Below are 18647 nucleotides of genomic sequence, written 5' to 3'. Positions count from 1 at the left end.
AAATCGTCCCCCTCGAATCTTATTGGCTCTCTTGTTGAAACAGGCCCTGAAAATTAATGTTATACAACGTTTGACATGTTTGAACGAACCTAAATGGGAAAAAATAGCTTTTTCCCGACACGGCTGTCCCGCGGCCGGCAGAGCTTTTGGATACTGCTTTGAGACGCGCTAACAACAGCATGCTAATGGAACATAAAGGATGGACTTTTTCGACCGAAAATACATCTGTTGTGGTCCTGGGATTCCTGGAAGTGCTTTCTGATGAAGACAACTAAAGGTAAGGGATTATTGACAATATTATACAACATTAGATGTGATCTGCGATTGTTCCAAGATGGCGCCGAGCTGTATTTACTACGTCATTTTCTGAGTATCGCATCCCCTTTTATCGCTAAGTGTGATTACCCAGTAAAGTTATTTTTAAATCTGGTATGACAGGTGCTTTCAAGAGATATTCATCTATAAATCTTAGAATGACAATATTACATTTTAAACATGTTTTCGAATAGTAATTCAGTAAAATGTAGCACTGTTTCATCGGATGCTTTTGACGGGAAAATAGTTAGTCAACGTCAGACGCCGATGTAAAATGCTGTTTTCATATATAAATATGAACTTTATTGAACAAAAGAATGCATGCATTGTGTAACATGATGTCCTAGGTGTGTCATCTGATGAAGTTTGTAAAAGGTTAGTGCTGCATTTAGCTGTTTTTTGGTTATTTGTGATGCAAGTGATTGGTCGGAAAATGGCTACGTTGCTGCTTTTTACGATGGACTCCTCTAACATAATCTAATGATTTGCTTGTCCTGTAAAACCTTTTTGAAATCGGACGACGTGGGTCGATTCAGGAGAGGTGTATCTATAAAACGAAAAAAAAAAGAAAAAAAAATGTTTTCTTCAAATTATTAAATTTTGTTATGCTAATGGCGATATGATTTTTCGCTGGATTTTGATCCCGCTAACGGGATGAGACGCTGAAGAGGTTTTAAAGTACAGTGTAATGGCTATTGAATGTAGAATGTAAAAGGCAAACAATTATTGACACATTGCGTTGGCTATGAGATGGATTGTCAAAACTTGAATAATACTGGCTGTCCTGGATGCATTGAGAGAAATCAGAATCAGTTCCAATATTGAAATGAAAAAGATATCTTGGGCAATATCAACACAATTTATTATGAGTTGTAAAACCTGACATATTACGAAATCAAGACACTGGCATTTCACAAGCATGGGAACTGCTATCAACATTACATCCAAGATTATTAATATAACTGATAGTGATGAACATCTCATTCTTTTTCACACCATTTCAATATTCCACCACACTTGACCCCTGAACATGGCAACATTCAATAATTGAATGACCTAATTGTCTTTCCCAGAGTTCATGATCTGGGTTCATTTTGTTATTAAAGGCATACAGATGTGTAGTATAAAAACGTTTATTTGAAATGTTAGAAAATAGACCACTCTATAATGCCATCATCTGATCATATGTGTGTATTACAAGTCAAATACTGTGGACGGTTCAATAGCCTACCTGGAAAGGGAAAGAGGGATACCTAGTCAGTTGTCCAACTGAATGTATTCAACTGAAATGTGTCTTTCGCATTTAACCCAACCCCTCTGAATCAGAGAGGGGCTGCCTAAATCGACATCCACATCTTCGGCGCCTTTGCTCAGGGGCAGAACGACCTTCCGGTTACTGGCCCAACGCTCTAACCACTAGGCTAACTACTGGCATCAACACACAAGGAACAAGGTGAAAAGGAAAGAATACCACACATAAACTGTTACGTTTACTAATCCAATATGTATGACAAGTTGCATTAGTTAGGTTAAGCATAGGACAATACATACATTTGTTAATCTGTCGTCAAACTATTCAGGTTTAAGATCATTTTCAGCATTTGATATGATCAAATCTGTCCCGTTATCCCTTGCATCAGTGGCCTTATTATTTCCTTACACAATGTACATTCCTGAACCAGTCAGCTCAAATACAACTTACAATGAATTATTGATGCCATACACATAATTCCAATTGAAATAGATCTGGCACTGTCATATTGATGCTCCAGCAGATCAATATATTGTTGTTAAACACCAGACAATGAACACTTGAAAGCAGAGAACATTTAAAATACTTCATGCACAATGCTTCAAAAAGGTTGGTGGGCCATCAGAGTACCATCCTGTCTCTGTATGGCCGCACATGTTATAAGCTTACAATGGTTACTACTAACAATAGTACAGAACCTAACTGTCAAGATGACACCATTATGTATTCTACTAATTGTATTCTACAGTAACACTACCATTGCAGTCTATGCTAGCTACAAAATGTATTGTGGCAAATATTGTATTAATTAACTACTTTGGTAGTGAACAGATAAAATCATATGCCCTTGAATAGCAAATAAGGTAGTATTTGCTAGTAAAAATTACATTTGGGAGTCTGTTCAGTCAAAACATTTAACACAAAGATTAGGAGCATTAACATGTTTAGTGGAATCAGCATAAATGCACTATTTCACAATCAGTCTTATCTTTTGCTCTCCACAAAAATATATGTGTTAACAACATTTTGTACAGGCTAAATGAGAATTTAAAGGCATTTCATGTAGCAAAGTATCACATTCTTCTGCAACAAATACATGTTTTGTGCAGAGGTACCAAAACTAAAAGATGGAACAGTATCAATATTTGGCTACACATGTACTTCACTGTCAAAATTCAAGTTGTCACTTTAATTAAAAACATAAAATTAGCCAAGACGCAATTTAACTTAAGTAGAAGTAGGTTTATGTGTTGACTGCTATCCCAACTTGTCTTTCAGAGATGATAAAGTAATCAATCTGAAATGTTATACATCTGTTCATAACATAGCACAAAAATAAATACAAGTGTCATACATGCATTATTATTACCACTATTGTTGATAATATTATAATTATATAAATATCATAATATATTGTTTATATTACTATATTACTTGATTATATGTGATTCATAAGTCACTATACGCATAACATAATGGTAAACTGGACTTGTTTATTTTTCCCACACCTTATTTCAACCAGTTTGCCAGTTGTGTAAACCCTACCAAAAGGACACTACTCTGTGACACTCATGAGCTATGCAGCTGTTCCTTTTGGTCTATCAATAAATAGATACGAGATACAAACATTGATTTTGATCATTAATATATGTATTCTCCTCTCATGTTCCAGTTAGTTTAAGGTCCTTGATGGTGTAATCCAGTGCAAGAAATTATGTCTAACTTATGTTGATACAAATGGACAACACCAACTTTAAATGAGTTCAAAATGGATTATCACACAAAATGAAATATTTCAAAGACACCTGATTGCAACAAGTGCATTCCAACTGACGTGTTACCCATTAAAAATTATTCTTCAACCTCATTCTGAAAGATCAGACAATGGAATGCTTAGAATCAGCACCCTTATCAAAACGAGGAGCATTTTGTAGAAGTATAGATGGTTGATAAGACTTCAGAACACCATGACTGAATCTGCCACTTGTCACCTGTGGTGCAGCCAGAGGGTGTTTTATCTAGTTGATCAGAATCTGGGACCTGGGAGCTCTCATGGACATATAGGATATGGTTATTCCTTTCCAGACATATAGTACATACAATACAGAAACAACTTCACAGACTTCGAGGCACCAGCAGAATTTCTTTTAATGTGAGTATGTCCCTACAAATTTGATGAAAAGCTTTATGCTTCCTCAAAGTTAACAAACGCAGACTGATGAAGAAGAATAGAAGAAAATTATATGATTCATATAATATTCAATAATTATACTACCTAAGATCCGATTTGGACCAAACTTTTTTCTATCAACGAGTAAGACATGAGAAATCGAAAGAATCAAAAGCCACCCACAGACACCACACACACACTAATAAAGAGTATACAGTATTAGTTCTCTATGTCTGACGAATAGTATGGAGCTGTGACTCAGAGTATTGTTTCTTCATCCTATGTAATGTATTCTCAGTGAATTTGGTGGTTTTTTTCTTCCTGTTCAGAGAAATTAATAATTTAAGTTAGTTAATGTCCCATCCTACATCTTCATATTACAATGTTCTGACCACTAGATGGTGCTGTTCCTACTTGTAGTTATTTTTTTCAGAATCCCCCCTCATTGTTAAAGGGATTGTTCACCCAAATTACATATTGGTTTCCTTACCCTGTAAAGAGTTTAGGGACAAGGTATGACAGCAACCCATGTTTCGGTTTTGTTTATCTGGCCGGTGTTTGAAATTCTAACTTTTTAGCATTTGTGGCACAAATCCAACGCAAGTCAATGGTACCTATATTAGCATTTCCAAGCTTCATATCTAAATCATCTGTTAGTAACATTACAGCTTTAGATACTTCAGAATGATTTGGACATGAAGCATGAAAATGCTAATACAGGTACCATTGACTTGCATCGGAGTTGTGTCACAAATGCTAAAAAGTTTGCATTTGAATCAGTGGACAACAAAACCAACTCATGGACTGTTGAATTAATTTTTTCAAAGACTGCTTACAGGTAAGGAAAGCAAAAGTAATTTCATAATTTAGGTGAACTGTCCCTTTAACATGAAGTGGTGGAGGAATTCTTTAAAAAAAATCAATCCTGGAGGTTAGGGCCTATATTAATTGAATAAAATGGCCAATTTGGGTGGAATCAATTAGCTTAATTTCCCAGAGATCAAATTATATTTCAGCAAAATATTGTTGCAGGAACGCTAATCTTATCTGTTCCCTAACAGAAACAATTTCAGTACAATCTGAGATGGTGGGTGTCGAAATCCTCTTTCTTGTGCTTCTTGAGATGGAACGACTCACTGATGTCTTAGCAATGATATAGAGCCCATGTTCATGTAAATAAAGCGTAATTCAGAGTCCACAGCAACAGAGCAGCAGTTTGTAGTCCAGCCCAACCGAGCTCTTCCCTCAAATTCTAGACCAACACTGCTCAGCTCCCATATGCAGCTCCCATTCAACTGACTGTGACGACAGACAGATTAATTGCTTGAGCTGCGCTGAGAATTTGAAAAGTATGAAAGCCAACGGTACAATCTGTGTTGCAGTTTGTTTAAATGTGCCATTCAATTGAGAAAACTGACAACTATCAAAGCGGGAATTGAATCAAGCAAATTAACATGGCCCTAAAAAAGGCTCACCTGCAGCAACTGATGTAAACACAGTATGCATTGATTCATTCAAAATACTGATATCCTGATATAGATCAACTCATGCCATATCAGCTATCAAAAACAAAATATAACACGAACACATTTGGAAAGGAATGATGTTGGCTATCCATGAGAGCTCAATGAATTCACTCAAAGTGCTTTGCTGTCCTAGGTTTCTGTTGAAGACCAGCTCGGGACGCTAGGCTGCAACATGGCAGTAGTGGATTCCATGGCTTGGTTTTATTAATGTTTTATTATTAACTCCACACTAAAGGTGTCGCCCATCTCATCCCATTTCTTTCTAGACTCTGTGCTCTTCACTGGGCAGGGCTCTCACATCTGGAGAGGTGAGAAAGGGTAGAAGGGATACTGGGCCTCATCTTCATCCACAAAAAAGCACTGGAAGTAGGGCATCTCATCTGAAAAGTATCCAGAGTATAATAAAAAAAAGACAGTCAGTTCCCATCATTAACTTATAAATCATGTGTGAAGCATTTATGTTGGCCGTATACTGCACAGGGCTTATGAATGCCTTATAAGTTATACTTGGTTAAAAGTGTAACTGGTATGCGATCCATAGATGGACTGCTCTTAAAATATAATATTTGGAGTGCTACTGTGTGAAAATTATATTTACCTTCTGTGGCGAAGGGGTCTGTTATAACAGGCTCTGCTGTTGAAGAAAGAGGTCATGATTTTAATGTCACGATGATCAATGTTTCAATGAGTCTAGACGTTCATGAGTAACACAGACTTGAGCTAATTGTTTTGAGGATGGAAACTTCTGTAAGTTACGTTTTGGAAAGAAGAGGTGTGGAAAGAATGAAAATGTAGTCAGGGGTGGCATAACTTGCAGGACTGGTATGCTGCAAGTGTCTTTGTTTTGGCATGTTTATTTTCTCTAACTTTGCCCTAACCCTAACCTTAACCACCCGCTAGCATGCTTACACCAAACCCTAGTCTCACGTGGCTATCTTTTACAAATCTCGGGACAACCCTTGCGTTTGATTGCGAGCTAGATTGTTGCAAGTCAGAATTGTTTTCAGAAACACCGCTTCTGTTTGCACCTCCACCCATGATACATATCTGATTGGTTTGATAGGTGGCAACGGGTCACTAACCCTTTTGACTATCTTTCTGCCAACAAATGGGTGTCAGAGGCTACCCCAACCCATAACCACTCGCTAGCATACTCAACTTAACCTCTCGTGCATGCATGTAAATTACGAATCACACAATGTTTAAGTTTCTTGTGAGATGAAATTGCTTCAGAATCACGGAGTGCCTTTAGATTTCAGTTGCTGAATAGGATAGAATAGAAATAGAATAAAATCGAGAAGACTAGAATGGAATGGAATATAAAAGAATAGGGGTATTACCCTTTGCTTTCTCTTCTTTGGCAGGCTTCTTCTCAACAGATTTTTCTATATTAGAAAGGGATACCAATAAAACAATTGTTATGTGTTTCTGAAAATCTTCTAAACATTTTTGTGCCATTAACCAGGTTTCCATCCAACCTTTTTATGTTAGTAAAGTACAAAGTACAAAATGTCACGACAGAGCTGATGTAAACAGCAAATTTGTTGGTAAAATTGGTTGGCAAACTGTCGACAAAACAAAATACGTTAGACAAGGTGGGATCTTTTTGAGTATGTAAAATGAATTATGTGAGAAATAGCAGTGGAAACGTCTTTATGCGCAAATATTGATATAATAACCATCATATTAAAGTTGGAGTCACGTGATGATATCTTGTGATACCACTACAACTACAAACATTTTTAAAGTGGCATTATTAAAGTAACTAGTGTTCCATTTATTAAAGTGGCCAATGATTTCAAGTCTGAATGTAGGCAGCAGCCTCTCTGTGCTAGTGATGGCTGTTTAACAGTCTGATGGCCTTGAGTCTATCGGTCCCAGCTTTGATGCACCTGTACTGACCTCGCCTTGTGGATGGTAGCTGGGTGAACAGGCACTGGCTCGGGTGGTTGTTGCCCTTGATGATCTTTTTGGCCTTCCTGTGACATCGGGTGCTGTAGGTGTCCTGGAGGGCAGGTAGTTTGCCCCCAGTGATGCGTTGTGCAGACCGCACCACCCTCTGGGGAGTCCTGTGGTTGTGGGTGGTGCAGTGGCCGTACCAGGCAGAGATACAGCCCGACAGGATGCTCTCAATTGTGCATCTGTAAATGTTTGTGAGGGTTTTTGGTGACAAGCCAAATTACTTCAGCTTCCTGAGGTTGAAGACGTGCTGTTGCGCTGTCTTCACCACACTGTCTGTGTGGGTGGACCATTTCAGTTTGTCAGTGATATGTACGCCGAGGAACGTAAAACTTTCCACATTCTGTCCCGTCGATGTGGATAGGGGGGTGCTCCCTCTGCTGTTTCCTGAAGTCCATGATCATCTCCTTTGTTTTGTTGACATTGAGTGAGAGGTTATTTTCCTGACACCACACTCCAAGAGCCCTCACCTCCTCCCTGTAGGCTGTCTCATCGTTGTTGGTAATCAAGCCTAGCATTGTTGTGTTGTCAGCAAACTTGATGATTGAGTTGGAGGCGTGCATGGCCACCCAGTCATGGAAGAACAGGGAGTACAGGAGGGGGCTGAGCACGCACCCTTGTGGGGCCCCAGTGTTGAGGATCAGTGAAGTGGAGATGTTGTTTCCGACCTTCACCACCTGGGGGTGACCCGTCAGGAAATCCAGGACCCAATTCCACAGGGCGGGGTTGAGACCCAGGGCCTCGAGCTTAATAATGAGCTTAGTGGGTACTATAGTGTTGAATGTTGAGCTATGGGAGAGATTGAATAAACACACCAGCCAGCTTGAGGACGAGGCTAGGGATGACGTCTGGGCCGGCAGCCCTGCGAGGGTTGACACATTTAAATGACTTACTCACGTTGGCCATGAAGAAGGAGAGCCCACAGTCCTTGGTAGAGGGCTGCGTCAATGGCACTGTATTATCCTCGAAACAGGCAAAGAAGGTGTTTAGTTTGTCTGGAAGCAAGACGTCGGTGTCCACAGCATGGCTGGTTTTCCTTTTGTAGTCTGTGATTGTAGGTAGATGCTGCTACATACGTCTTGTGTCTGAGCCATTTAATTGTGACTCCACTTTGTCTCTATATTGACATTTAGCTTGTTTGATTGCCTTGCGGAGGGAATGACTACTGTGTTTGTATTTTGCCATATTCCCAGTCGCCTTGCCATGGTTAAATGCGGTGGTACGCACTTTTATTTTGCGCAAATGCTGCCATCTGTCTATGGTTTTTGGTTAGGGTAGGTTTTAATAGTCCCACTGGGTACAACAGCTCCTATACACTTATAAACTCTCCCAGCGTATCAGCGTATACGTCAATATTATTCTCTGAGGCTACCTGGAACATATCCCAGTCTGCGTGATCAAAACAATCTTGAAGCGTGGATTCCGATTGGTCAGACCATTGAATAGTCCTTAGCACGGGTACTTCCTGTTTGAGTTCCTGCCTATAGGAAGGGAGGAGCAAAATGGAGTCGTGGTCAGATTTGCCGAAAGGAGGGTGGGGGAGGACCTTGTATGCATTGCAGGAGTTAGAGTAACAATAGTTCTGAGTTTTTTCAGCGCAAGTGCTACAGTCGATATGCTGATAGAATTTAGGTAGCTTTTTTCTCAAATTTGCTTTGTTACAATCCCCAGCTACAATTAATTCAGACTCAGGATATATGGTTTCCAGTTTGTATAAAGTCCAGTGAAGTTCCTTGAGTGCCGTTGTGGTATCGCCTTGAGGGGGGATATACATGGCTGTGACAATAACCGAAGATCGTTCTCTTGGAAGATAATGCGGTCGGCATTTTATTGTGAGGAATTCTAGGTCAGGTGAACAAAAGGACTTGAGTTCCTGTATGTTGTTACAATTACACCATGAGTCGTTAATCATGAAACATACACCCCTGCCCTTCTTCCCAGAGAGAGGTTTATTCCTGTCTGCGCGATGCACTGAGAATCCAGGTGGCTGTCTTGTAAAAGTGGAAAATACTCATTAAACTAAAGTGTGGTGAGCTTTCAGCGCCTGCCGGCTGCAGTAGCATCACCCAAGTGGGTGCTGCACAAAGTTATTGGAGTTTGCTGTACGGAAAGGTGGGCAGGACGTCAGAGATGGTGAAATATACAGTACGTCCAGCGGCTCCCGACTTGTCCATGTCTGACTGACACACTCTCCGAGCAGCTACCGCAGTGCTCTCTCCGCTCAGTGACCAACGATGCACCCTTCAATTCACCTTTTATTTCCCTAAATCTAGACATATACTTATTTTAATTTAATTTTAGTCTGTATACTGCAATTAAGCTTTTAGTTGAGAATGTGAACAAGATCAAATAAACCTTACTATGTATTTAATAAAAGCAATAATTGATTACATTATAAACCCATTATTTTATTACAGTGAAAGAAATGTGAATGACAATGCAGTAGCTACTATACCTTTCCTGGCAGGGGTTTCCTTAGTTTCCTTAGATTCAGGTTCTGCTTAAGATAAGACAGGGAAATGATTGGCAATACAAAAGCATGTTTGTCAGTCATTGCAAAGAGACAACTGAGGTTAAAAAAGAGCACATAATACAATGAGTTGGTTTACTTCAGAAACTGCAAAATAAACCAAACAGTGATTCATGGCTTTATAGCGAGCAAAATGTATTAAAGCACAAACTTCAACTCAAATTGCACTACCCTGAAAGTATTCCAAAAAGGCAGTCTAGAATTGATCAAACAAGTTGGCTTTGCAACGACATTCTGGAATTTCTACAGCTGCCAAACAATACATGAATACCTTTCATTACAGGGACTGATTTGGAAGCCTCTGCATTGACAGGAGAGAACACACTCTAAAGAAATAGGACTACTCCTCGATCTTCAGACATTTCAGACTGTTCATAAACAGCATTCAGTAAAGGTAAGGATGTTATTTAGACACTGTCAATGTGTGATAATTATAATAATTAATATTGTTGCTGTGTTAATACTGGAATTACCTACCATTTTTCACAGGTCTGACCTTCTCCTTTGGAGCATCAGGCTCTTATTAAAAAAAAGAGAGGCATACAGTGCCTTCAGAAAGTATTCATACCCCTTAACTTATTCACATTTTGTTGTGTGTGCTACAGCCTGAATATAAAATGAATGAAATGTTGTTTTTTTCTCACCCATCTACACATAATACCCCATAATGACAAAGTGAAAACATGTTTTGAGAATTTTTTGCATATTTATAAAAAATGTAATACAGAAATATAGTATATCATTTACATACGTATTCACAACCCTGAGTCAATACTTTAAAGAAGCAGTTTTGGCAACAATTACAGCTGTGAATCTTTTTGGGTATGTCTCTAAGAGCTTTGCACTCTAGATTGTACAATATTTGCCAATTATTCATTTAAAAGTTCAAGTTGATTGTTGATCATTGCTAGACAGCCATTTTCAAGTCTTGCCATAGATTTTCAAAACAATTTAAGTAAAAACTGTAACTAGGCCACTCAGGAACATTCCATTTCGTCTTGGTAAGCAGCCAGCCTGAACCAGGTTTTCATCTAGGATTTTGCCTGTGCTTATAGCTGTATTCCTTTTATTTTTATCATAAAAACTCTTTAGTCCTTGCCGATGATAAGCATACTTATAACATGATGCAGCCTCCACCATGCTTGAAAATATGATGAGTGATACTCAGTGATGTGTCATGTAGGATTTGCCCCAAACATAACACTTTGTATTCAGAAAAAAGTGCATTTATTTGCCACATTTCTGGCAGTATTACTTAAGTGCCTTGCTGCAAACAGGATGCATGTTTTGGAATATTTGTATTCTGTACAGGATTACTTCTGTCAGTTGGGTTAGTATTGTGGAGTATCTTCAAAGTTGATGATCAGTTTTTGATCAGTTTTTGATCAGTTTTTTCTCCTAACGCAGCCATTAAACTCTGCCTCACCTAAAGCCCATTCTTGTGGGAAGCTGCTATAGACCACCAAGTGCTAACAGTCAGTATTTGGATAATATGTGTGAAATGCTTGATAATGTATGTGATATCAACAGAGAAGTATATTTTCTGGGTGATTTAAATATTGACTGACTATCATCAAGCTGCCCACTCAGGAAAAAACTTCACACTGTAACCAGTGCCTGCAACCTGGATCAGGTTGTCAGTCAACCTACCAGGGTAGTTACAAAAAGCACAGGAATTAAATCATCAACATGTATTGATCACATTTTTACTAACGCAGATATTTGCTTTAAAGCAGTATCCAAACCCATAGGATGTAATGATCACAATATAATAGCCATATCTCAGAAAACCAAAGTTCCAAAGGCTGGTCCTAATATAGTGTATAAGAGGTCATACAAGAAGATTTGTAGTGATTGATATGTTGATGATATAAAGAACATTTGCTGGTCTGTGGTGTGTAATGAGGAGCAACCAGATGCTGCACTTGACACACTTATGAAACTACTTATTCCAGTTACTAATAAGCACCAACACATTAAGAAAATGACTGTAAAAACTGTTAAATCACTTTGGATTGATGAGGAATTGAAAAATTGTATGGTTGAGAGGGATGAGGCAAAAGATATGGCAATTAAGTCTGGCAGCCCAACTGATTGGCAAACGTACAAATTAAGAGATCATGTGACTAAACTAAAGAAAAATATTTAAAAAATACACTATGAAACAAAGATAAATTATTCAAAGAATGATAGTAAAAAGCTTTGGGGCACCTTAAGTTACATTTTTGGGAAAAAAGCCAACCCTTCTACATCATTTATTGAGTCAGACGGTTCATTCATAACAAAGCCCACTGACATTGCAAACTAATTTAATTACTTTTTCATTGGCAAGATAAGCAAACTTAGGGATGAGATGCCAGCAACAAATGCTGACACTACACATCCAAGTATATCGGACCAAATTATGAAAGACAAGTACTGTACTTTTGAATTCCGTAGTCAGTGTGGAAGAGGTGAAAACATTATTGTTGTCTATCAACAATGACAAGCCACGAGGGTCTGACAATCTAGATGGAAAATTACTGAGGATAATAGCAGACGATATTGCCACTCCTATTTACCACATATTCAATTTAAGCCTACTAGAAAGTGTGTGACCTCAGCACTGGAGGGAAGCTAAAGTCATTCCTACCCAAGAATAATAAAGCCCCCTTTACTGGCTCAAATAGCCGACCGATCAGCCTGTTACCAACCCTTAGTTAACTTCTGAAAAAAATGGTGTTTGAACAGATACAATGCTCTTTTACTGCAAACAAATTGACAACAGAATTTCATCATGCTTATGAAGGGAAGGACACTCAACAAGCACAGCACTTACACAAATGACTGATGATTGGCTGAGAGAAATGTATGATAAAATGATTGTGGTGGCTGTCTTGTTAGATTTCAGTGCAGATTTTGACATTATTGATCATAGTCTGCTGCTGGAAAAACGTATGTGTTATGGTTTTACACCCCCTGCTATAATGTGGATAAAGAGTTACAAGTCTAACAGAACACAGAGGGTGTTCTTTAATGGAAGCCTATAAATATAATCCAGTTTGAATCAGGAATTCCACAGGGTAGCTGTTTCGACCCCTTGCTTTTTTCAATTTTTACTAAAAACATGCCACTGACTGAGTAAAGCCAGAGTTTCTATGTATGCGGATGACTCAACACTATACACGTCAGCTACTACAGTGACTGTAAGGACTGCAACACTCAACAAAGAGCTGCATTTAGTTTCAGAGTGAGTGGCAAGGAATAAGTTAGCCCTAAATATTTCTAAAACTAAAAGCATTGTATTTGGAACAAAACACTCACTAAACCCTAAACCTCAAATAAATCTTGTAATAAAGAATATGGAAATTGAGCAAGTTGAGATGAGTAACACTAGATTGTAAACTGACATTGTCAAAACATATTGATGCAGTAGTAGCTAAGATGGGGAGAACTCTGTCTATAATAAATCGATGCTCTGCCTTCTTAACAACACTATCAACAAGGCAGGTCCTACAGGTCGTAGTTTTGTCACACCTGGACTACTGTTCAGTCGTGTGGTCAGGTGCCACAAAAAAGGACTCAGGAAAATTGCAATTTTCTCAGAACAGGGCAGCATGGACACAGAGAGCTAAAATTAATAATATGCATGGCAATCTCTCCTGGCTGAAAGTGGAGGAGAGATTGACTTCATCACTACAATTATTTATGAGAGGTATTGACATGTTAAATGCACCGAGTTGTCTGTCTAAACTACTGGCACACAGCTCGGACACCCATGTATACCCCACAAGACATGCCACAAGAGTTATCTTCACAGTCCCCAAGTCCAGAACAGACTATGGGAGGCACACAGTACTACATAGAGCCATGACTGCATGGAACTCTATTCCACATCAAGTAACTGACTCAAGATGTACAATTAGATTTAAGAAACAGATTAAAAAAAACACCTTATTGAACGTGGTGACTGTGAAGCAACACAAACATTGGCACACACACACACACACACACACACACACACACACACACACACACACACACACACACACACACACACACACACACACTATATACATACACATGGATTTAGTACTGGAGATATGTGTTATTGGTGGAGTAGGGGCCTGAGGGCACGCAGTGTGTGTATTGTAATGTTTAAAACTGTATAAACTGCCTTAATTTTGCTGGACACCAGGAAGAGTACCTGCTGCTTTGGGAGCAGCTTAATGGGAATGCATAATAAATACAAATACAAACTATGAAACTCCTATAAAATCACCATTGGCCTCATGGTGAAATCCCTGAGCATTTTGCTTCCTCTCTGGCAACTGAGTTAGGAAAAATGCCTATATCGTTGTAGTGACCGGGTGTATTTATACACCATCCAAAGTGTAATTAATAACTTCACCTGCTCAAAGGGATATTCAGCATCTGCTTTTTTTATTTTTACATATTTACCAATCGGCGTCCTTCTTTGCAAGGCATTGAAAAACCTTTTTGACTTTGTGGTTGAATCTGTGCTTGAAATTCACTACTTGATTGAGGAATGAGTCCATGGAACTTATGTGATTTGTTAAAACCTCTCTGGGCTAGGCGGGACGAATTCGTCCCACCTACGTAACAGCCACTGTAAGCCTGTGGCGCGATTTTCAAAACCTTAAAAATCCTATTAATTCAATTTCTCAAACATATGACTATTTTACAGCTATTTAAAGACAAGACTCTCGTTAATCTAACCACACTGTCCGATTTCAAAAAGGCTTTACAACGAAAGCAAAACATTAGATTATGTCAGCAGAGTACCAAGCCAGAAATAATCAGACACCCATTTTTCAAGCCAGCATATAATGTCACCAAAACCCAGAAGACAGCTAAATGCAGCACTCACCTTTGATGATCTTCATCAGATGACAACCCTAGGACATTATGTTATACAATACATGCATGTTTTGTTCAATCAAGTTCATATTCATGTCAAAAAACAGCTTTTTACATTAGCATGTGACGTTCAGAACTAGCATACCCCCCGCAAACTAAATTACTCACGATAAACGTTCACAAAAAGCACAACAATTATTTTAAGAATTATAGATACAGACCTCCTCTATGCACTCGATATGTCCGATTTTAAAATAGCTTTTTGGTGAAAGCACATTTTGCAATATTCTAAGTACATAGCCCAGGCATCACGGGCTCGCTATTTAGACACCCGGCAAGTTTAGCACTCACCATAATCATATTTACTATTATAAAAGTTTGATTACCTTTTGTTGTCTTCGTCAGAATGCACTCCCAGGACTGCTACTTCAATAACAAATGTTGGTTTGGTCCAAAATAATCCATCGTTATATCCGAATAGCGGCGTTTTGTTCGTGCGTTCCAGACACTATCCGAAATGGTAAAGAAGGGTCGCGCGCATGGCGCAATTCGTGACAATAAAATTCTAAATATTCCATTACCGTACTTCGAAGCATGTCAACCGCTGTTTAAAATCAATTTTTACGCCATTTTTCTCGTAGAAAAGCGATAATATTCCGACAGGGAATCTCCTTTTCGGCAAACAGAGGAAAAAATCCCAAAGGTGGGGGAGGTCGGGTCACGCGCATAAGCCCAGAGTCCCTTGATCGGCCACTTGAGAAAGGCGATAATGTGTTTCAGCCTGGGGCTGGGATGACGACATTCTGTTTTTTCCCGGGCTCTGAGCGCCTATGGACGACGTAGGAAGTGTCACGTTAGAGCAGAGATCCTTAGTAAAAGATAGAGATGGAAAAGAAGTTCAAGAAATGGTCAGACAGGCCACTTCCTGTAAAGGAATCTCTCAGGTTTTGACCTGCCATTTGAGTTCTGTTATACTCACAGACACCATTCAAACAGTTTTAGAAACTTTAGGGTGTTTTCTATCCATATGTAATAAGTATATGCATATTTTCGTTACTGGGTAGGAGTGGTAACCAGATTAAATCGGGTATGTTTTTTATCCAGCCGTGTCAATACTGCCCCCTAGCCCTAACAGGTTTTAAGCATATTTTTACTCCTGAACTTAATTAGGCGTACCATAAGAAATGGGTTAATTTTTGTTAATTTATTTAAAAAAAATAATACAAACAAAATTCCACTTTGACATTATGGGGTATTGTATTGTATTTTTTTGTATTTATTATGGATCCCCATTAGCTGTTGCTTTGGCAGCAGCTACTCTTCCTGGGGTCCAGCAAAATTAAGGCAGTTGTGTGCAAATCAGTGACACAAAATCTAAATGGAATACATTTAAAATTCAGGCTGTAACACAACAAAATGTGGAAAACGAAAGGGGTGTGAATACTTTCTATAGGCACTGTATTTCATTTTATATGAAAAGGCACTCATTCAGTGTTGGGAGCTACGTAACGCTTAAAATACATTCATTATTTGTGTGGACCCCAGGAAGAGTAGCTGCTGCTTTTGCAACAGCTAATGGGGATCCTAATAAAATACCAAAATACCAAGTTAAAGGAAGCAAGGAAGCAGACAATTTGGCCCCGACTTACGCTATGCAAATGAATTGCCATTGTAAAACTTTCTCCCACATCGTTTTGCTAATTTTCAGATGCATTGAATTGTTCTAATTGGAAGCTAATAATTCACAAAATATATTTAGCATTAGTAAATCTTATGTACGTCCAAACACCACTGTACATGGATACCTATTTTTAAAGAGACTGGTTGGGCCATTCCTTTGGGATTATCTGCTTCAATAAGAGAGAGCACCATCTAACCAATCTCATTTGCTGACTAGTTTTAAACATTTCAACACTTCATGATGTAAGGAATTAATTTATAAATATATGAAACAAAACATACCGTCGCTATCTGATGAAAACCTTGTAACTCAATTTGAGAAAATCTTATTTTTTTGGACATTTATTGAAAGCAGTAACTCCCCTCAATGTACTCTGAACATTTTATAACTCTAGGACCAAGAAAATGTATTCAAAAAAGCTTCTGAAGTTTCATAATTGTGTGTTCGTTTCCATTTCCTGAAAAGTTTCTGTTTTGGAAATAAACGAAGAGATTTTTATCAGACGTCAAGGATATCTTGATTGTGTACAAGGTGATGCACATTTTGACAAATATTACATAGCTAAGGAGTTGTTGGTGCTGGTTCGGCCTACTCAGACTCTAGATTTGAGTATTTTCCAGTGAAACACAAATTGGATTGGTTTAATTTACAGACAGATCAGTTGAGAAATTATTTCTCAACCTCTCCTCAGAGCTGTTGGTTTGATATTGTCTTTTGTAGCTTCAGTCTCTGTGTTGTCCGTAAAAATACAAAACATTTAGAGCACAAAAATAAGAATTACACTGCAAGAATAAAATGCCAAAATCCCTTTGAGCATGTTTGAGATGCTCTGGATCGACGTGTTCAACAGGGTATTCTAGTTCCCGCCAATTTCGCACAGCCATTGAAGAGGGGTGGGACAACATTCCACAGGCTACAGTCTGTGGATCAACTCTATTCAAAGGAGATGTGTCGCACTGCATGAGGCACGCCAGACACTGACTGGTTTAATGATCCACAGCCCTACCTTTTTTTTAAGGTATCTGTGACCAAGAGATGCATATCCCAGTCATGTGAACCCCATAGATTAGGGCCTAATGAATTTATTTCAATTGACTGATTTCCTTACATGAACAGTAACTCAGTAAAATCTTTTAAATTGTTGCATGTTGAGTTTATTTTTATTTAGTGTACGTTTCAATTCTAATACTTGAATTCACTCATGAAATGGTGAATTTAAATTGTACTCAATTTGAAATGCAACAACCTTCAAGTTATGGGTTTGGAATTGTATTGATATTCGACTGTTTGAATAGGAATTCATTTGGGATTCTAAAATAATGGGATTCAATATTTGTGCATTTCCCAGTTAATAGAAAAATAACATTTAGTATAAGAAAATGTACTACAAGATTTGTTTTAAATCATTTCAACTTGTTTCCCTATATGTCCAGTATAGCTGGACAACCTGAACAGTGACATGATCAGTCTGACAGCCTGAGGGAATTGAATTCCGAATTGGAATGTGTGGAATTGCTTGGGATAATATTGAATTTGGAATTACATTTTTGGAATGTACCTTACGTTGTAATGAAGAGGAATTGAATTATTTCTTTAAGACTGACCTGGAATTTGAAATGAATTGATGGAATTTACAGGGAGATGGAATATAATTAGAATATGTGGAATTAACCCCAGCCCTAGCTACAGTGATTTTTGAAAGGGCGTAACAACTATATAACATTTGTCTTTCTTTTCAGGCACAGCTTTAGCCTCTTTCCATGCCACAGGCTCTACATTCCAAGAAAACAGTTGCTTATTTGGCCACCTGAAAGGGTAAAGGTCAAAGGAAATTTAAAACAAGAGGGCTGGTAGGATATGATAGTAAACCCCATAAAAACCAACGAGTCAATTGCAACCAATGGGCTGAATGTAGACCTATGCTACGCAATACAGCTGGATTTCTTAAAACACTACTAACAGGAGATTACATGCACCGGCATGCTAAACTAAGCTTGATTGCAATAAAAAATCCACAAGGATAAACCAGCAGATCACTTGTTACCGTGTTGCTGCTAAAGAAGCCTAGGAAGCACAGTTGAGCATTAGAAAATTCTAAAGCATTCTTAAGAGGCCAAACACTATCAGTACCTTTCTTAACAGCTACTGGTTTGTCCTTTTCTTTGGGAGTATCTGCTTTGACAGGAGATAATAACATCTGAACAATGTACCTAATTCCTTTACATTTAAACAATGTGCTGTTCATCAACATACGTGGTAGTGCATGTATTACATTACTTGCTGTAAGCATGTACAGTATATTCGGAAAGTATTCAGACCCCTTGACTTTTTCCACATTTTGTTACCTTACAGTC

General features: G+C 38.4%; 1 protein-coding gene across 50 annotated transcripts in view; it reads right to left on the bottom strand.

Moving 5' to 3' along the window:
* Positions 1-1160: 1160 nt before the first annotated feature.
* Positions 1161-18647, bottom strand: part of si:ch211-266g18.10 (uncharacterized) — a 244924-nt gene continuing 227437 nt past the window's right edge. For 41 of the 50 annotated variants that reach the window (XM_082957684.1, XM_082957672.1, XM_082957646.1 and 38 more), the window contains 6 exons: positions 18424-18465; positions 10230-10271; positions 9678-9722; positions 6604-6648; positions 5862-5897; positions 1161-5643 (listed from right to left, as the gene is read on the bottom strand). In XM_082957684.1, the coding sequence (XP_082813810.1) occupies positions 5558-5643; positions 5862-5897; positions 6604-6648; positions 9678-9722; positions 10230-10271; positions 18424-18465 (296 nt within the window). In that variant the 3' untranslated portion in view covers positions 1161-5557. The remainder of the gene's footprint in view (positions 5644-5861; positions 5898-6603; positions 6649-9677; positions 9723-10229; positions 10272-18423; positions 18466-18647) is intronic. The other 9 variants (XM_082957638.1, XM_082957658.1, XM_082957659.1 and 6 more) reach the window with 7 other exon arrangements.

The sequence above is a fragment of the Salmo salar genome, chromosome 11 (assembly GCF_965601325.2).
Source record: "Salmo salar chromosome 11, fSalSal1, whole genome shotgun sequence".
Taxonomy (NCBI): Eukaryota; Metazoa; Chordata; class Actinopteri; order Salmoniformes; family Salmonidae; genus Salmo; species Salmo salar.
Note: the sequence above shows the minus strand (reverse complement) of the source record. Positions and strands in the feature narration are given on the sequence as shown.